The 21,017-nt window shown below is 45.9% G+C and overlaps 2 protein-coding genes across 6 annotated transcripts in view; one reads left to right on the top strand and one right to left on the bottom strand.

Annotated features, from left to right (window-relative positions):
- The window catches only part of ARK2N (arkadia (RNF111) N-terminal like PKA signaling regulator 2N), a 54,220-nt gene extending 49,531 nt beyond the window's left edge, over positions 1-4,689 (bottom strand). Inside the window, exon 1 of one of the 4 annotated variants that reach the window (XM_083155321.1) lies at positions 4,497-4,689. The gene's annotated coding sequence lies outside the window, so the exon portion shown is untranslated. The remainder of the gene's footprint in view (positions 1-4,496) is intronic. The other 3 variants (XM_083155322.1, XM_083155320.1, XM_083155319.1) reach the window with 3 other exon arrangements.
- A 7-nt stretch (positions 4,690-4,696) lies between these two features.
- FDX2 (ferredoxin 2) lies at positions 4,697-20,843 on the top strand. Of its 2 annotated transcripts, none has more exons than XM_083155324.1 (6): positions 4,697-4,852; positions 5,366-5,634; positions 10,598-10,649; positions 11,464-11,570; positions 13,002-13,089; positions 16,943-20,843. In XM_083155324.1, the coding sequence occupies exons 1-6, from the start codon at positions 4,776-4,778 to the stop codon at positions 17,097-17,099; spliced, it is 750 nt and encodes a 249-aa protein (XP_083011450.1). In that variant the 5' UTR covers positions 4,697-4,775; the 3' UTR covers positions 17,100-20,843. The 2 variants fall into 2 exon arrangements, with proteins under 2 accessions (XP_083011450.1, XP_083011452.1); XM_083155326.1 differs by lacking the exon at positions 4,697-4,852 and adding an exon at positions 4,871-4,949.
- Positions 20,844-21,017: the final 174 nt, after the last annotated feature.

Genomic DNA, 21,017 nt, shown 5'->3' with positions numbered 1-21,017 from the left:
CACCCAGTTCTGACATGGCAGGACGGATTGGTCAGTGCGTGCCCAATCCGAAGAAATATATCTACAGATCAATTGCTCTGAATAGATATCACTTAGGGGTGTACCCAACCAAAATCTTGGCAATCACATAATATTTTATTTATTAACAGTTTCTTATATCGCGCACACATACTCTTGCTCATGCGCTTTACAGAGTATATTTGAACAGTCCCATCAGTCCCTGCCCCAGTGGAGCTTACAATCTATATTCCCTACCACATGTACACGCGCACACACAGACATTCTAGGGTTAATTTGTTGGGGAGCCAATTAGCCTACCGGTATATTTTTGGATTGTGGGAGGAAACCCACGCAAGAACGGGGAGAATATACAAACTCCACACAGTTAGGGCCATGGTGGGAATGCTGATGTAGCCACGCTCATCACTGCCACCTCACATCACAAACAGGTGGGCACAGATACATTCGCCCGTCCAGTAGACCAAATTATCGTCCGGCGGAGAAAAAAAAATAAGCTGAACCCAGAGTACGGGTCAGGTGGGAAATCAGAAGCTTTGCGTGTTCGTAAACTAAACGCTGGAATAAAATGACTTCGGAATCCCTGGCACCATGGGAAGAAACAATCTTGGCACATACAGGATGAGCTCAATGTGCCATAGAATGGGCATACAGTGCGAGAGCTGGGACGGAGCGGATAACACAAGCAGGCCGCCCTCTCCTATTGGCAGCTGCCAGGACTGGATACTGCATTAAGGCCACGGTGGGAATGTGAGAAGAGAACATAAGGTTACAGCACTGGGTTTCATGAAATAAATACACCCCAGATACAGACACTTCACAGCCAGGGGGATATCATAGCAGCCTGCGGGAAGCATGCTCAGGGAGGAAGTATTTCCTTTATAAAACATTAACAGACTTTCACTGCATCGAAGTGGAGAGACTCGTCCCGTTCAATCAGCTAATCTGCCTGGTTTCCTATTTTCAGCATTGATACCTCCTGATGCGAGCGATGTGAAGCCGAGGGTCTACAAATGTTGTAAATGCTATTTACAGCTGCGTGAAACCTGCATGTGTAAAACTAGCTACCTGCTGTAAGGTCTAGATACCTTCCAAGTACAGTCTGTGCGCGCACCTATCAACACGAGACGCTGAGGCTCGGATTGGGCAGGATCACTTATACACAACCAGGGGAGGTTGTGCATCATTCGCTGCCAAAGGCTAAGTGCCACAGTTTGCTTTGAACGACAGACTACAAGACTGTATTTAGCACGCCCAGGCCTGCACACATGGGAGGTAGATGTTCAACGTGCACAATCTATAGCCGTAAAAAAGCAGCCTAGAAACACAGGAAAACGGCAGATTCACTGCATCGAGCTAATGAACATGCATTATGGTATTAGAATACACACACACTGATGAGCAGAAGACTAAACACATACAGAACCCAATGCAGATCCTAACAGGATTTAATACCATGAAGCTGAATGCCCTGTTTAACCTCAATGGGTATACGCATCACAGTCCGGCAAAGTTCCACCTCCTGCTGGTTTGTTAGTGAAGGAGGGGTCTTAGTGTTCATTCTAGCACCCGCTATATTTGAAGACCCCTGCAGTTCTTCTTCCCTGCCTGGGGTGTCGCTGTCTGCTGTGGTGTTTCTAGCACAGGTCTGGTTTGCATATCAGTGCTGTTATACAGACCACACTGTGCTAGAAGCACTACAGCAGACAGCGACACCCCAGGCAGAGAAGAGGAACGGCAGGGGTCTTCAAAGTTAGCGGGTGCTAGAATGAACACTAGGGTCTGTATAACTGTGCCCATACACTTGTGTGATGTTATGCGCTACGATTTCCGTTGAAGCTTCCTGTGCGATTTGCATACAATCATGCGCCTTGCGACCTGAAATCTGGTGGAGGAATGGGGGTATATAAAAGTACACACCGCACATCACAATGCGATAAATAACGTGCGTTTAAAAAAACAAAAACAGACATGCGATATTATGTGCAGCACATAATACATTGAGATGCCAGATTTGACCAACGTGCCCGGGTGACATGTGATTGGCCTGTGATCCATGCGATTTGTCACTGCGATTTATCGAACTTGCTATCTCTCACAAGTTTATGGGCTGCATAAGGAGGTGCTTCAAGTGTCATAGAATGAGTGTCCAACCTAGCACCATTCAAAAAACACAGGAACAACCAGCAGTCATTTTGAAGGTTTCCCTTTAGCTCAGAACCAGCCTAATCAAGCGTACACACACTGCAACCTCGCTAATGATATTATACATTGTTTGGACACTAGCGATATTTCGATGCTCCTGTACACACTAGAAAAACCTTCACAGGTAACAAACCACTAGGTAGGGTTTGAAGTAAAGCACATTAAACCTGGTATTGTCGCAAGCGATATCCTGGTCCGATCGGCATATAGTCCAGCTTTAGAAGAACCACATCACAGCACAAAACTACCCAGGCAGAAAAAAAAAGGAACTGTACTGATTTCAACAGGTGCAATAATGAACACTCATTAGTCACTGTGCCTTCCCCAGTACATAAACAGTAGTGACCAGAACAGACCCTGCTGAAGACCAGAGAACAACTGTATCCTGTGACATCACCAGTAATCATTGTGGTGCAATGACAACCTGATTCCTTGGAATTATCCAGCCCTTCTGTTGGCTGTGTCACTAATGTGATCTAAAGGACCATCACTTCCAAGTGACTTACTGCAGTTCTTATCGTTCTATCCACAAAGAGGCTGCGCAACCCGGTTGCTGAAACTGTATTCACAGGTAGCAGAGTATTCAATGTAGGAGACCAGCCTCCATCCATTCAGCTGCAGAACCTTAAGAACGGTCATTTGTCCCATTATAAATAGTTTGAGCCACAGGACTTCTGACTTGTGCTGGCAGCCGCTGATTGTTCCTAGCAGGTAGTTAATGACATTATAATTGTCCTGTCTAATTGCTAGCATTTAAAATTCCTACACCTCCGAGCTGCTCTGTCTTATAACATTCCATACTTACAGGTTCACTGTACACGTGTCTAGCCATGGGACCTGCGCTATGCTGCCAGCACATAAACATCTCCCTGGCAGGGTTCATCAACAGATCATTGCATCCAATCAAATTGAAGACTGTCCCGCATTCATGACTGTCTCCAGTAGGAGGAAGAAACTATTCTGTACTGCTAAATACTAATGAGGTCGGCAACCATGTAAATGGATTCTATCCTTCAACACAGGGGTCAAAATACTGGTTGCTTCACAAAATAGCTAAACAGAGAACTTACAGATATTGCAATAAAGATTTACATGGGCATCTTTAAAAGATAACATTGCTCCACCGCTCCCAGGGTTAGGCAGCAAGACTAGGATCTAGGCCTGGGCTCCTCGGGAAGTTAGGGTTTGGCAGCAAGAGGTGGAGGTAGAGGAGGTCTAGATCCAAGTGGGCTTAAGGACTAACTATCCCCTCAAGAACATCCATGGTGAAACGTCACCCATCACAACAAGATGATAAAAGGAAGCACGTAAACGGCTGCATCACCTGCAGTTAACCTGTCATCCGCATAGTGCAATAAATCACCATCTGCACCACAGGAAGACTATGCTCCACTGCGTCTGCTTGTAGAACGACAGATACCGGCATGCTGCACTACAACTTTGTTAAAACAGCGGCAGGGCATGCTGTAATGTGCTGTTCCACAGCAGCTGGAGTGCAACACATCACCTGGTATATATGAATCACACAGAAAAGCATTAGTGGGTAAATTAACTAGACGCTATGTAGGGGTCAAAGTAGTGCAGCATTTCAAGCCCAGCAACAACGCTCTAGTTCTGCAGCCCCACAGATGTGTATTAAAATGTATAATGCAAGTCAACGATATGTACGCACCTGTGTGCACATCACAATTACCTATGAACCGTATAGGAATGTGCAATATACTGTAAGTCTATGGTATGTGTAGGATCTACGCTGGACACCACCACTGCAGCGCACAATTTGCCTTACAGACCCATTAGGCAACCATAGAGATAGGACACATCACCCCTAAATGAATGGAGCCAGATGCAGTTTACATGTATACACAGGCTGCTATCTCCTATACACAGGGCTTATTACACCACCACTGGCTGACTGCAGTATATTAGGTATATAACAGTATTATAGGACGTGCTGGGTGCACATTGCACCTACACAAACCTTGTCTGATCCTGTACATTACACAGGTCACCTACACACTTGTGTATATATCTATATATAGGATAATACAGAAACCTAGATATACATGATAACTATAATATATATGACAGATATATAGATATAATCGTCACAGACAGACTTGGGCTGCAGGGTGTTCCGGAGCCGCAGGGTGTTCCGGAGCCGCATGCCCCCCCTGCACCTCCTCCCCCCAAGCGCATAGCTCCCGCTCCCGGCTCAGGCCTCACACATCACACAGCCGGGGGAAGGAGGTCGCCCCTCGGCGCACACTCACCGGCTCGCTCACCCGGTCAGTCAGTGGCCGGACCCCCTCCGTGGAGCGGCGGCCTGGCGCATCCCCGACCTCTCCCGTCTCTCAGCCACCGGCCGCCTAAAGCCAAAATGTCATCGCACAGCCGCTGGCTCCGCTCTAGCCGTCACTTCCGGTGCAGCAGGAAGAGGCGGGACCTGGTTCTCCTTTTTTTTCCCCAGACCAATAGGAATCTGAGGAGGGGGAGGACAGAGGGAGGAACGTACTCCCCGGGACGGTCTGGAACGAGGGTCCTGCGCCTCTATGATCTCGACAGCGGTCGAGATAGAGGGGACGCCATATTGGAGGTGGCAGTGGGAGACCGGAAGTAGCGCGTGCAGGTGGGTCTGTCAAGGGGGTTTGTTATTGTGGGACATGTTTGAGTTTCACTGTGTGATGGTCACTCTGTGACATGTGTGAGGTTCCCTGCGATGCGAGGTACAATGTGTTCTGCGCTGGGTCTGTCAGTGAGAGCATATAGGTGCACATAGTAAGGAGCATCTGATGTATTGTAGCCCTCTGAACTCTCCATGGTGACCTCCTCCATCTCTGCTGCCTAAATAACTCCAGCTGCTGTGGTACTACACATCCCAGCATGCCCTGACACAGATTTAGCTTGCTCTGATAGAAAAACTGTGGCAGGGCATGCTGGGATGTGTAGTTCTCCAGCAGCTGGAGGTTCGCGTATTGAATCCTCCTGCTTATAACATAGTACAGACTCCCTGCGTGCATATTATTATAAGAATGTTTAGGCAGTTTTGCCCATAACATCGGTTTTGGATGTGTCAGACATTTGTACCGTCTCCTTGGCCTGTATAACTAATGACTAACATTATGTAAGTTTGTTTTTACAGGTGCGCTTCCCAGCAAGGATCTGGATTCTGGCATTGTATTATAACATTGGTGAGGGGATCTGAGAGTGGGAGCCCAGCGCTCCTGGTGGGAAATATGGCTGCCTCTCTGATATGGAGGGGGATGCGGGCTGGAGGATTTGGCACTTGGTGTGTCAGGAAGACTGTTTTCTCCAGGATATCACAGATGTCTGCCAGCCTCGGGCAGCAAGGTGCAGGAAAGCTGCAGACTAAGGCCGATGAGGACGGGAGCCGGACCTTCCAGACTACATGTAAGGAGAATCGTTGTACCGGCGTGTGATATTGTACCATCATTGAGGCTGCATGTGGTGCCCATACACTAGTAAGATTTATCTTCAGATCTGGCTGGTTGGAACAAAAACATGGTTATGGATGAGTGACAGTTTGTCAGTTTTCCAGCATTTCCAAGCAAATGGTCAACTGTCATTTGCTCTCATCCATAACCATGTTTTTGTTCCCACCAGCCAGATCTGAAGATAAATCTGCGTGTGTATGGCCACTAACATACATGATTTACCAGAGTAACATAGATCTAGCATACAAGGGGTTATTTCTGGATACAAGCCTTTTTGTAGTTGTATGTGTGCCTGGGATTTCCGTACTATGAAACTTACACTGTCTTGGGGTAAATTTACTAAACGTCGATTTGTCAAAACCGTCGATGACCAATGGATTTATAGCGGCAACAGTTTTAAATCCCGGCCAGTTTAGCTTTTATTTCTGTTGCCGTTTTAAAAATGATCAGTTAAAGCTTCCAATAATTAGTGGCTCTGGTAAAGTCCCCCGTATATCACTTTCACATATAGAACTCCAGCTTGGGCATGGGTGGAAGCCGGGGCTGCCCCTTTCACACATAGGTGACGACCCATCTTTATCCAGTGTTGTCACCCTTCAACCCGGGCGCAGGTCTTTTGGCAAAATCTGGCTAGCTATCAAGGTTGCAGACCCTGGACTCTCAACCCAGGTAGACCCTTTCAGCCACAAACGGGACTTGGGTTGATGCTCGTTCACATGTTAAAACCCCAGGTTTTAGGCTGCAGTATTAGCAAATCTACCACCTGGAGTGTTTTGTGTAACAAGTGCTGCCATTCTGTCCTATATAATACAAGGCTCCTCACTACTACAGGGGGAATTCAAGTGCAGGCAGCTAACTAGATGTTCCTGATGGAGCAATTCAAGTGTTGCTCCATTCAGGCGTGCACAGATGCTGCTGTTACTGGTATTTTGTTCCATCATTGTGGCAGGAGGGTAACTAGTAAGACATATTTATGAAGATCGGACTCCATGCTGGCTGTGCAGAGACTCGGATACTGGTACCAGCAAGGTTTATAACGGGGATCAATATCTTTTATCATGATATTGATCATAGGAGTATTAGCTGATAGAAATTGTATTTCCTAAGTACCCACCTCCTCGCTTTGTACACAAGTAATATGTTTCTAGTCCACTAATTAATAAAGGGACACTATATATGTAAATCTGATGGTGCCATAATTAATATCATAACAGTGTTTAACTATCCAGAGGGGGTGTACAAGGTGCGCTGTATGATATGCCGCATTCCTTTCTACATGATCTGCATCAGAACTGGCCAAACCAGTGCTTGAGGTCTTCCAAAAGTTCACATTTCCCAACCACCTAGCTGGTGCACAGGTACAGGCATTACTAATGGACAAGTTTCCCAGGCACTAGGCTGGTGCACAGGTGCAGTCCTTACTGTCACATTACCAGACCACCTAGCTGGTGCACAGGTACAGGCATTACTAATGGACAAGTTTCCCAGGCACTAGGCTGGTGCACAGGTGCAGTCCTTACTGTCACATTACCAGACCACCTAGCTGGTGCACAGGTACAGGCATTACTAATGGACAAGTTTCCCAGCCACTAGGCTGATGCACAGGTGCAGTCCTAACTGTCACATTTCCCAACCACCTAGCTGGTGCACAGGTACAGGCATTACTAATGGACAAGTTTCCCAGCCACTAGGCTGATGCACAGGTGCAGTCCTTACTGTCACATTTCCCAGACCACCTAGCTGGTGCACAGGTACAGGCATTACTAATGGACAAGTTTCCCAGCCACTAGGCTGGTGCACAGGTGCAGTCCTTACTGTCACATTACCAGACCACCTAGCTGGTGCACAGGTACAGGCATCACTAATGGACAAGTTTCCCAGGCACTAGGCTGGTGCACAGGTGCAGTTCTTACTGTCACATTACCAGACCACCTAGCTGGTGCACAGGTGCAGGCATTAGTATCTGTCACATTGCCCAGACCACCTAGCTGGTATACAGGCAGTACTATTTTTTTGGAACTCCGGGACTGGGGGTGGATCGATTAAATAAAAATATAGAGAGAGATTAATATATTGTATTTAGAAACAAAGGCACTCACAGGGGGACTTTACAATAAAACTTATCTTATGCAAAGTACATTTTGGCCCAGAATAGGTTCAGGAACACAGTTCCTGATCATGTCATATTTAATTAGAGGTTTAGTCATTACTAACAGTCACATTCCCCAGATCACCTAGCTGGTGCACAGGTGTAGTCATTACTAACAGTCACATTCCCCAGACCACCTAGCTTGTGCACAGGTGAAGTCATTACTAACTGTCACATTTCCCAGACCACCTAGCTGGTGCACAGCTGTAGTCATTACTAACTGTCACATGTCCCAGACCACCTAGGTGGTGCACAGCTGTAGTCATTACTAACTGTCACATGTCCCAGACCACCTAGGTGGTGCACAGCTGTAGTCATTACTAACAGTCACATTCCCCAGACCACCTAGCTGGTGCACAGCTGTAGTCATTACTGTCACATGTCCCCGATCCCCTAGCTGGTGCACAGCTGTAGTCATTACTAACTCACATGTCCCAGATCACCTAGCTGGTGCACAGCTGTAGTCATTACTAACTCACATGTCCCAGATCACCTAGCTGGTGCACAGCTGTAGTCATTACTAACTCACATGTCCCAGATCACCTAGCTGGTGCACAGCTGTAGTCATTACTAATGGTCACATGTTCCAGATCACCTAGCTGGTGCACAGCTGTAGTCATTACTAACTGTCACATGTCCCAGATCACCTAGCTGGTGCACAGCTGTAGTCATTACTAACTCACATGTCCCAGATCACCTAGCTGGTGCACAGCTGTAGTCATTACTAACTCAGATGTCCCAGATCACCTAGCTGGTGCACAGCTGTAGTCATTACTAACTCACATGTCCCAGATCACCTAGCTGGTGCACAGCTGTAGTCATTACTAACTGTCACATGTCCCAGATCACCTAGCTGGTGCACAGCTGTAGTCATTACTAACTGTCACATGTCCCAGATCACCTAGCTGGTGCACAGCTGTAGTCATTACTAACTCACATGTCCCAGATCACCTAGCTGGTGCACAGCTGTAGTCATTACTAACTCACATGTCCCAGATCACCTAGCTGGTGCACAGCTGTAGTCATTACTAACTCACATTTTCAAACATGTGCTGCATTCTTTCCTAACTGACACATTCTGCAGATCCACAGGTGATCTGGAACACATGACCTGTTGGCAGATCTCGAGGACTGGTTTAACCACCCCTGATCTACGGAGTACGGTCTTAGCAGTACACTGAGACCTTTTACTACAGAAGTTGGTGAAACATAATATCTAAATAAGGGAACAATGTAAAAGACCTGTTTGCTCTATTTATTAGGTGTTTTATGTAATCTATAACATCAGCTCATGTTTATTTTATGTTGTTTCTTGTATCCGTGTTGTAGATGCGCTGTGACATTTGTATCAGTCGTTTGGCTGTTATGAATCAGTTTCACACGTGGGCTTCTATCTGCGTGTGTCTCCATGATACTAGACTGACAAGCCTGTCCGCTCCATTACTGCTAGTGTTACATACGCAGGAAGTGATGAGTGGTTTATTATGTGCCGCCTACAGTTTGTTACATTAACCCGTAATCTACCAGGCACGCACAGAAGCGTTGGCAGCCTATTTGGGACAATGCCCAGTACCACTGTCACCTTACACTGTGTGTGATTCCATTAGGATCCAGGGGCAGGTGACGGGAAGAGGGAATTTAACAAGGGAAATAAGAGAGAAGCGAGAGGCAATGGGAGAAATTTACTAAGATGTGATGTTGCTATAGGCAACCAATCAGATACTATCTATTATCGCCTAGAAGGTGCTAAGTAAACAAGAAGTAGATTTTTATTGGTTGCCCCTAGCAACATCCGATGTGAAATAGGAATCCCATCTTAACAAATCCCCCCTCCCCCCTCAATGACTGTTGACTTCATTCTAAAGACCCTAAATCTATTTATGCACAAACCCCCAAAGCTTACGCCTTAAGTGAGTTTCACACTTACGAAGCATTTGCTCAAGGATGGGTGGGCAAGGGGTGAAAGCAGGGACGCGCCCATATAAATGAGTGTTCCTTCTAGGAATTGGCCAGGACAGGGCAGTGCTGTGCGAGGGCAGCACAAAGGGGGCAGACCAGGCCTGTCCACATTGTGGGCGGGCCAAGCCGGCGACGTCCCCATTGTGGGTGGGCCTGCCAGCAACATCACCAAGTGGGCGGGGCCTGCCAGCAACATCACCAAAGTGGGCAGGTCAGGCCTTTCTACATAACCAAAGGATGCAGGCTTGGCCCTGCTGAACTCCCTGCAGGGGAAGGGCAGCGCATCTACGGCAGCGCTGGGCTTCCCCGTGCGCATCGTCGGGGACAGGCAGCAAGCTGTTCTAGCAGGGCACAAGCGTGAACACTAGAAATGCTGGCCGTACCCCTGTGAACGCAGACGTGTCGTGACGTCAGCGCCCGCCCCTAATTCGGCCATCTCCGGCCAGAATAAAAGACCGTCTGGACTGATTTTTATGAGCGGTCATTGCTGTAGTTGCTAGTGAGCAGATTCAGGCAATGTGGTGGCGGGCAGCATTTACCTGCTCGCTCAGCATCTAATAGGTCTGAATAAAGCCCTAAGTGCAGAACACCACAGCCTTTGTGGCAGATATATTAAGCGTGATAAAGTGGAAGGTGATAACGCAGCAGCCAATCAGCCCCAAACTGTAATTCTTTTTCAAACCCAGACGGTAATATGACAGTTGGGAGCTGATTAGCTGGTGCGTTATCACCTTTCACTTACATCTGCCCCTTTGATTGTTTTCACACCTGGCGCCTGGTTCATGATCGTGACTGTGTTATTTCTGTTCAGCTGCCTCCCAGTCTGAAGACGACAGCGGTGGGAAGGATCCGTGCGAGGAGACGTAAGTACCTGCTGTGCCTTGTGCCCACGGCTCAGTGTAAGTAACACACATCTCTTGCTGCATTAGCTTGGGCCTAGCACTTACCTGTTCTGCATTAATATATAATCTCTCCACCTTCTGAATGCTCTATGATACAGGCCTCATCTTGTAGCCCTGAGGCTTGTACGGATTAGCTGTCCCCAAAACTTTCTTTTACTCTGACTGCTGTTTTCACGCTTTCACAGGAGGACTGTGAGCAGTGTAATCGCTTAGGGGAAGAGTAGATGCGTAGTATAGAAGAGATTTAAATCTCCCCTGCAGAGTAGGGGGTCATTCAGGTGCCAGGTTACAGGAGAATCCTACTGGCACTGTGAGTTGTGTTTTCTCCCCTCATATAGGAGGTAATTCAGACCTGATGGTATGGCTGCAAATTCACACCGTGGCAAATTATTGATACACTGCACATGATGAACAACTGAATGCTGTGTAAATATGTGGATGGGCGTTCAGGTCGGAATGACCCCTATAGTGTGGTAGCTGCTTCTATTTTCTGCTGTTGTAACAACTGTAGCACAAGTGCCAACACCCATGTAAGTGTAGCTAGTGACATCACCTGGCACCTCTAGTCTGATTGTAACTTGGCGCAGCCCCCGGGGTGCTCACCTGTAACCGGAGCCGGTGCCTTCACTTAGTTCTAGATCACACATGTATCCAGGGTGGACAATATGTCATCTGCCAGTGACACTTATGTAAGAGATGTATTATACATCCAGCCCTTGGTGCAATCTGTGACCTTCTGTCAGCATACATCTATAGTGTCCTCTTTCGCCCACAGGGTGGACGTCGTGTACATAGACAGGGCCGGTAAGCGGATACCTGTGAAAGGGCGAGTCGGGGAAAGCGTTTTATACCTAGCTCATAGGTACGACATTGAGTTGGAAGGTAGGTACAGACATCGCTTACAGTGTATCTGCCAAAATGCATCACTCATGGTAACTGGATGTTATGTGTCATTTAAAAAAAAAGTTGTGAACGCCTTCAGGCGACTTTGATTTACCCTCCTGTATGTGTCTTGCTATGATATTGTACATTTGTTTATCTGTCAGGCCTCATTCTGTAAATGCCCCTTAAGACTTTACCTGGGGCCTGATTCAGACCTGTTGACTTGGCTGCAAATTTGCTTGGCGGCCGATTATCGATGAGCTGCGCGTACATACAGTTGGCAGTATGCTTGCACGAGGACGCGCTGTGATGGAATCCTGCTACTTTTCCTATTTGCGCGCCGTTCGCAAGGTGATTGATGGGAAGCAGGCGTCTTGGGGCGGTAACCGGGCGTTTAGTGGGAGTGGCTAGAAAACAGCTGGGAGTGTCCGAGAAAACTCTACACTCACCCTCTGATCATATTTACACTGGACATAAGTCATCTCAAGCGCCGCGCAGCCCTGAGCGTACCTGAGCGTTTAGGGGAGGGTGTGTGACGTCAGCTCCAGGCCGGATAATAACAATAATATCAATCATTGGACATGTGTCCAGTGATTAGCCACTAGGTACAATTGCAGTGATCAACCACTAGGTGGCACTCAAACTTCACCTTTCTTTTCTACATTGTACTTTTAAATATTATTTGAAAGTTCTTCCATATTAACGCAGATGTACAATCTAAGATATAGCATCTGACACCAGCTAGTACAGAAACATTTTGCCTGGAAACCTACCTAGAGCCCCCCCCCACAGTGACTTCATATTGAAAGTGCCATAGGACAGGCAGCCCCAAAAGGAGATGACGCCTCTCTGTGGGACCGCCAGACCAGGCTGTGATTAGCAGAGAGCGTGCTTCTCTTGGAAAGCCACTCCCTGCCTTTTGTAGAGCAAAATCTGGCTTCTAGGGGCTGCAGCTGTTTCTGCTCAAGCACTGGCCCCAGCGCCTTCCAGATCCATTGCCCACGTGCTGGGACCCAGCTGTCTCCTCCCCCGGCATGGATAGCTGCAGCCACCCCCCCCCCCCCCCCCCCCCCCCCAAAAAAAAAAAAAAAAAAACCCGAGCTGCCTGCCAAACAAGTAATATGGGAGGAAACTGCTCTTGCTGGTCACAATATGATGACAACTAGTATGCACCAGTAATACTAACAAAGGTGGACCTGTTCGCTAGGGTGCGTGTGTTCTCCTGGCTGGATCACCCCCTTAGTACACCCAATAAATGGATCAGAATAAATATTTGATGATCATAATACAAATACTACTATCCTCAGTAAATGGATCCAATGAAACTTTCAGTGCTAAGCCTACAGGGTTGTGTTCCTAGCTGTTGCCTTTATGCTTTTTAAATGCTTCTTTTCTTTTCTCTTACTGTAACTTACCCATTCCCCCCAACAGGAGCCTGTGAGTCGTCTCTCGCCTGCTCCACCTGCCACGTGTTTGTGAGCACAGAGTTTCTCGATAAACTTCCAGAGCCGGATGAAAGGTAACATCTTCACTATCACTTTACACCTCAAAAAAATATATTCCACCAGTACAAGTAAAATAGTTTCATTATCAACACTTTTCCACTACTGGGAAGTGTTAACACAGTGATGCAAATCTATGTGAAAATGGTGCACAAGCAGACCTCGCTGACTAAAATGATATTACCTGTGTTTTACCGTATTCAATATAAAACACTTCTACTTGCATATTAACCATACTGCACCAGCATATATCTCTTTACTTATCACAAAATATCTCCCATCTCGACCGCTCCGCTCTGCACAAGATCTGCGTCTCTCTTCTGCACGGATCACTAGCTCCCAATCACTATTACAGGACTTTCATCGGGCTGCTCCCATCCTATGCAATGCCCTTCCACGCACAATAAGACTCTCCACTAGCCACCAAACTTTCAAGCGTTCCCTGAAAACTCACCTCTTCAGGCAAGCCTATCATATTTATATACCGCACACATAACCCTCTGAGGCACTTATGTATTATATAGCTTCCCTTCTGGACCTACAAGCTATGCTATTACTGGTGCCTGTCCTTTGTTTCCCTCTTATGTCCCTATAGATTGTAAGCTTGCAGCAGGGCCCCTTCTACCTCCCAATTCCAGTTTGTTTTATCTCTGTCTACAATTGTAAAGCGCAATGGAATCTGCTGCGCTATATAAGACAGTGTAACGGAATCTGCTGCGCTGTATAAGACACTGTAATAAAAATCTGCTGCGCTATATAAGACACTGTAACGGAATCTGCTGCGCTATATAAGACACTGTAACGGAATCTGCTGCGCTATATAAGACACTGTAACAGAATCTGCTGCGCTATATAAGACACTGTAACAGAATCTGCTGCGCTATATAAGATACTGTAGCGGAATCTGCTGCTCTATATAAGACACTGTAACGGAATCTGCTGCGCTATATGACACTGTAGCGGAATCTGCTGCGCTATATAAGACACTGTAACGGAATCTGCTGCGCTATATAAGACACTGTAACGGAATCTGCTGCGCTATATAAGACACTGTAACGGAATCTGCTGCGCTATATAAGACACTGTAATGGAATCTGCTGCGCTATATAAGACACTGTAACGGAATCTGCTGCGCTATATAAGACACTGTAACGGAATCTGCTGCGCTATATAAGACACTGTAACGGAATCTGCTGCGCTGTATAAGTCACTGTAACGGAATCTGCTGCGCTATATAAGACACTGTAACGGAATCTGCTGCGCTATATAAGACGCTGTAACTGAATCTGCTGCGCTATATAACACGCTGTAACGGAGTCTGCTGCGCTATATAACACGCTGTAACGGAGTCTGCTGCGCTATATAAGACGCTGTAACGGAATCTGCTGCGCTATATAAGACACTGTAACGGAATCTGCTGCGCTATATAAGACACTGTAACGGAATCTGCTGCGCTATATAAGACACTGTAACGGAATCTGCTGCGCTATATAAGACACTGTAACGGAATCCGCTGCGCTATATAAGACACTGTAACGGAATCTGCTGCGCTATATAAGACACTGTAACGGAATCTGCTGCGCTATATAAGACGCTGTAACGGAATCTACTGCGCTATATAAGACGCTGTAACTGAATCTGCTGCGCTATATAAGACACTGTAACGGAATCCGCTGCGCTATATAAGACACTGTAACGGAATCTGCTGCGCTATATAAGACGCTGTAACGGAGTCTGCTGCGCTATATAAGACGCTGTAACGGAGTCTGCTGCGCTATATAAGACGCTGTAACGGAATCTGCTGTGCTATATAAGACACTGTAACGGAATCTGCTGCGCTATATAAGACGCTGTAACTGAATCTGCTGCGTTATATAACACGCTGTAACGGAGTCTGCTGCGCTATATAAGACGCTGTAACGGAATCTGCTGCGCTATATAAGACACTGTAACGGAATCTGCTGCGCTATATAAGAAACTGTATATAAATAAATATGCAGCATGCTTCTGTTCCTTATACAACTGCAGCTGTATCTGCATACGGAATGCTACGTTACAGTGTTTTCTAGGAAAACATTGCAGCGCAGCATTTCATATGCAGATAGAGCTGCAGTCACATACAGAATGTAGGTACACCGCATATCATTTTAATCAGCAAGCTCTGCTTGTGTGTCTTCTGCACATAGTGATGCAAATCTGTATTAACACATCCCAGAAGTGGAAAAGTGTTAATAATGAAACAATGAATTTACTTGCTTGTTTTCTTGGGAAACACAATAACCTAGCATTTCATATGCAGATAGAACTGTAGTTGCATACAGAAAATAGGCATGCCACATATCATTTTAATCAACAGATGTTGCTTGTACTTCTGATTTGCATAGCGATGTGGATAAGATAAGTTTGTATGACAAAATTTGCACAAAAAGATGTTCAGCGCTATAGAGTTACCAGCAAGGAGGCTGGATGTTATGTAGACACATCGGTAGGTCTATGTATATAGATGAAGATGTGTACTGCGTTTATATACCTATTTCACTTTTTGATAATGGTAACCGCCTGGGGTCTCACAAACAGTCATGACCTCATATCCCCCCACCTCCCCCATACACACACACTTATTCCCCAAATTAGAACTTGGTTTTATGGTCTGTGGTCTGAGGATGGTCCACTTGTTTACTAATAATGTGAAATTGATTGGATTAATATTGGCCAGTTGGAGGAGGATTACGATCATCCTGCACCTATTCTAAATGTATAAATAACCAAGTAGTGTAGTTGTATATAACAATGGAAGTGAATTTATCTGGGGTACGGTCATTTGGTCTACAGCATGATGGTCGACAGTCATTAGGTCGAAACAATTAGGTCGACGTGGGAAAAGTTCGTCATGGGTCTAGGTCGACATAGGAAAAGGTTGACATGGTTCTAGGTCGACAGGTTATTAGTTCGACAGGTCATTAGTTCGATAGTGTCTAGGTCGACAGTCAAAAGGTAGACATGGGGGTTTTCACTGGTTTTTGAGCCAACGTGTGCCGACAGGCGGTATTTCATGCCCTACCATCCACTAGGGCGTGGTGGGAGAATAAAATAGTGCCCAATGCATAGCGAGCGATGCAAGGGGATGCAGTGCACTTTAAACTGTGTCCATGTCGATTATTCAGGTAAAAAAACAGTGGAAAACACCATGTTGACCTTTTCACTGTCGACCTACACATTGTCCAACTAATGACCTTTCAACCTAGAAACATGTCGACCTAGACCCATGTCAACCTTTTCCAAAGTCGACCTAATGGTGTTGACCTAATGACCATCATGCTATAGACCAAATGATCCCAACCCATTTACCTGGATTAATGTTGTAAAGTCCAAGTTCTAGACTGCAGGAATGAACTAATACTTATATTACAGAAGCATACAATTTAAAAAAAATGTGTTCCACCATGAGGACCTCTTCAGGGGGATATATGTATTCGGCTGTTCTATCCACTTGGTTTTTATTTGGAAATGCCACAAAAAATGTTTCTCCCCCCTGATGCGTTGTATGTGCAGTATCGGTGAGGAAGAGACAGCAGACACTTGGTGCTGGCTGTGCAGCAGCGTCTTCCTGTTCCTACTGCACTTGGTGCGTTTCGTGGCCAGGAGAGGATACATAGAGTGAAGGGTTGGATAAGCAATATGGCTGCCTAAATGCAGCCCCCCGTTCCGCTGTCAGATCCACTTTAAGAATAAGGACATAGAGGGTTTAGGCATTTAGTTGGCTATATTGGAAACCTTATTTAATTATGGGTCCTTAATCCTGTGTTCTCGCTGGTATTTGCCTTGGTGACGTTGTCCGAGGAGCTGCTCATGGTCTTTCTCCTTGTACAGGGAAGATGACATGCTGGATATGGCTCCCATGCTCCAGGAAAACTCCAGACTCGGCTGCCAGATCATCCTCACTAAAGAGCTGAATGGAGCTGAGTTCACACTTCCTAAAGTAACTAGAAACTTTTACGTAGACGGTCATGTGCCAAAGCCACACTGAGGACCAGCGCAGGGAAGGCAACGTATAATGCATTACATGACGCACAAGGGGAAATCCAGCTGCTACGCACAATGCTGTATCCGAGTACTCTTAGTTGTATAAAACTTGCAGACACATTAACCTGGCTTTAACTAATGGTGAATTATACCCTATCCGGACAACAGCTCTCCACAGCTCCCTGGTAACCATGCTGATACCTACACAGATGCGCTGTTACAGCAGGTGATGAGCGCGAATCTCTGCAGACCTGGATCTACTGCGCAGAGCAGTTTGTTTTCAATACTATTCGAATAAATGACACTAAAGAACCGTTGGAGAGGGGAGACGACTGTTACATTTAAATGTTGATAATAAATAGTAGATCTTTGTTTAAAAAAAAAAAAATGTTCCTGGCAACTGTTACTGTTATAATCATAATGCAGAGATTTACTGGGAGATTTTAACCCTTTGATTGCCGACGTTGCTGTAAGAGATCCTCAAAATATCTGCTAAAACTGCCAGCGCCGCTCACTATATAACTTCAATGAATCGACTCGGCTGCATTGGTATTTATTTTTTGCTAAAAGAACAGTTGCTGTGAGTGGTGCTGGCATTTTTAGCGGGTATTTTGAGCATCACTCACAGCAATGTTCACACTCAAAGGGTTAATGAGCAATACCGCTTTCACATCACATTTACTGGGTTGGACCCAGGATCTTGGCTCCGGCACTTTGACAATAAACTCAGGGCAGCCTGGGTTTAACCCTGCTTATATCCCGGGTTGAATTGCCGGGCTGGGTTGGTGGACCCAGGATATAAGGTTTGGTGCTTTCACACCGCACCCGGCAATAACTCGGTTTTGAGGTGATGTGTGAAAAATTCATCTGTAAGTGTTCCTCATTATTTACAAAAAGCTTGAGAAGCCGCTGTGACATCACAGACTCCGCCCTTAGCGTAGGCGTGGTCTGCTTCCCAGTGGATATTAGTGCCTCAATGATGCTACTGGGTTTAGTGGATTGATAGACCCCAATGCCTTATCTACGGCTGCCTTCTGTCTATATTGAATTAATGCGAACAGACATGTTTGTTCAAATATTCATTCAGCCAATACCTCCCTCTTAGAAATTCATACATACAGCATGGTATGGTCAGGCCCCCTCACCCAAAACCCACTGCACCCACAGGGACCCCAATGCTCCCATTGTCCATGAGACACTGAGCATTATTCCATTCTTGTATATTGATTTCTCATGATGCAGTATAACGGATTGGCTGTTGCTAAGGTAAACAGCGGCTCCGTTAGGGCTATTTCACACGCTCCGGCTCCTGCCGGGCGGCAGAATCCCGCACGGCCAGGAAGCCGTGCCGCACACAGTAGTTTACAATGAAGGGGATGCCCACAGCCCAGCAGCTGTCCCTTCCAGTGGTGGGATCTGGCTATAACCGGGCAGCTGGGCCGTGGCCGTCCCGTGTGAATGGACACATTTGTATCCATTATTAACTGCTGTGTGCGGCACGGCTTCTTGGCCGTGCGGGATTTTGCTGTCTGGCAGGAGCCGGAGCATGTGAAATAGCCCTAAGAGCTACATATGGTACTTTTATTCCTTGCCCAATGGGAGACTTTTGCCGTCATGGGGCCTACACACAGGGCCATTTTTGCCTATTTTCTAATTGATCGGTCACTTATAAATTAAGCACAACTCGCTCTGTGTGTACACCCCATAGCGATGGCGGTTCACGGCCCCGCACATCCCCGGCTTGGCTATTTAGCACATGCAGGCAAAATCTAGATAGATCGCCTAGCAAGTGTATACAAAATGTTAGGTAGCGCAGATTGCTTATCAAACATCGCTACGTGTGTATGGGCAATGTAGACACTGGGAAGTTCGGGGGGGAATCTCCTAGCCTACATCACTTAGCACACATCTCAATGTGTGTATGACCCTTTACTGTGTTATAACAAATGAGTTTTTATAAAAAAATAAAAAAAAATAGAACTTTTTTTTATTACGGTACAGTGTTTGGGGTAAGAACATTTAGCGCGGTTGGCGTGATGGCATTACCCAGTTAAACTGACTTTGGCAAATGGGACAGAACCGGAATTGGCTCTCGCACTGCCAGATGTGGCCTTGGTGTATATTTAATTAAGCAATCAACCCTCCCATTAAAAATACTTTCTGCCGGTCAGACAGGGCTGTCACTATTGTTATGGCCGACAGTGTAGTGTGAGAGACGTATTACTCTCCCAAACTTGAACACCAAAGCACTAGAATACAGTGCTGGTTTTAAGGCTAGCCCCTCTTGAGCACAGGTGATTAAGTTTAATTATACCATCTATGCACGCGCATGGATATCTCTAACACCGCTCCTGCTGGGGTACTTTGAGGACTGCGTTTGGGAAGCCACAAATAATTAATCTATAGGTTTGGTTATTAAGGGACATGTTCTAGAAACTGATCCGCGTGTGATCTAAGCACTAGCACATTAGTACCAAGTTCTGGTCTAACAGTAAAATTCAGATTGGTTAGAGCCAGGGTTATATCGTTTTGTGTCTTACATTTTGGGGTGTTTTTAAATACTGGTAGTTTAATTTTTGACAATTAGAAAAGATAAAATTGTATCAAATATTTAAGAGAAAAAAAATACATTTATTTCTTAAATATATTCATGGTTGCTTGGAAGCATATGCCCGTAAATAGGACTCGCGGTCAACAGCGTCAACCCTGGATCCTTGGAATTTAAGGCCATCCATATCTGCGCTGAACAGGCTTTGGGCAGTCTGCGGGTTAAAGTATGTAAACCAGTGGTGGTCAAGCCGGTCCCCTAGATCTACCAACTGTCACATGTCCCAGATCACCTAGCTGGTGCACAGCTGTAGTCAATACTAACTGTCACATGTCCCAGATCACCTAGCTGGTGCACAGGTGTAGTCATTACTGTCACATTTCCCAGATCACCTAGCTGGTGCACAGGTGTAGTCATTACTAACTGTCACATGTCCCAGATCACCTAGCTGGTGCACAGCTGTAGTCATTACTAACTGTCACATATTCAAACCTGCTGCAGTCATTCCGACTATAGATCCAAAGGTGGCCTGAGAAGAATGAACTGTTGGTAGATCTTGAGGACAGGTTTTGCCACTCCTGATGTAAAATACTTTGTTCAGACTGAAAAGTACCCGGCCTTTACCTGGCATTTGAATGCTGGGTAATTTTGCCAAGACTAGTGTGCCCCTCATTCACACTGTGCAGAAAGATCCCAGGTCAAGCTTTTCAACACCAGTCTTTTTCTAGCGTGAACGGTACAACCTGGGTCAAAGAAGAATTTCAACCTGAGTTGCACTGTTCACACCAGAAGACAACCGTTGTTGAAATGCAAATTATGAAGTAGAAATGCTTAACTCAGTAATTTTGCTGTGCGGTAAGAACGGGGTGTAATGCAGAAAGCCAGGTAACCATTAGTGTGTTTTATTATTACTGTTACATCATTTCTATATTTATGGGTTATTCGGAGTTGAAAAGAACAGGTGTTATCTGCTGTACCAAAGATTAGAATCTCAGATTAGCACCCAACCTACAGAGAGACAGGAATAGGCCACATTGTTTTGTGTATGTGGTGAGAAATACTGTTCTGTACTGATGCCTTTGCTGGTTGGTGTGTGTATGACTATTGTACAGCCTGCTAGAGAACGCACAATCAATATGTTCATGTTTACAAGTCAAGATGTTCCTAGGACTTGTCAATAAATAAGTTTCATGCTGTAAACTGGGCTCTATTTTCCTTAATGTCAGTACTAAGTTAATACAGTGGTGTGACATTTACATGTGACAAATCTGCAAATATAGAAGGAGGGGTCAAAACTTTCACCCCGTTGTACATTTAATCAAAACTCAAAAGACACCCCATACCATTGCACCCTCCACTGACCCAAAATTTGCC

The sequence above is a fragment of the Crinia signifera genome, chromosome 1, assembly GCF_055691185.1.
Source record: "Crinia signifera chromosome 1, ASM5569118v1, whole genome shotgun sequence".
Classification (NCBI taxonomy): domain Eukaryota; kingdom Metazoa; phylum Chordata; class Amphibia; order Anura; family Myobatrachidae; genus Crinia; species Crinia signifera.
This window is presented reverse-complemented; position numbering and strand designations above follow the sequence as displayed.

Coding starts and splice junctions, on each gene's coding strand:
- FDX2 (XM_083155324.1), top strand. CDS start 4,776: ATGATCTCGACAGCGGTCGAGATAGAGGGGACGCCATATTGGAGGTGG. Junction 10,650..11,463: donor AAGGATCCGTGCGAGGAGAC/GTAAGTACCTGC, acceptor TTTCGCCCACAG/GGTGGACGTCGTGTACATAG. Junction 11,571..13,001: donor GTACGACATTGAGTTGGAAG/GTAGGTACAGAC, acceptor TCCCCCCAACAG/GAGCCTGTGAGTCGTCTCTC.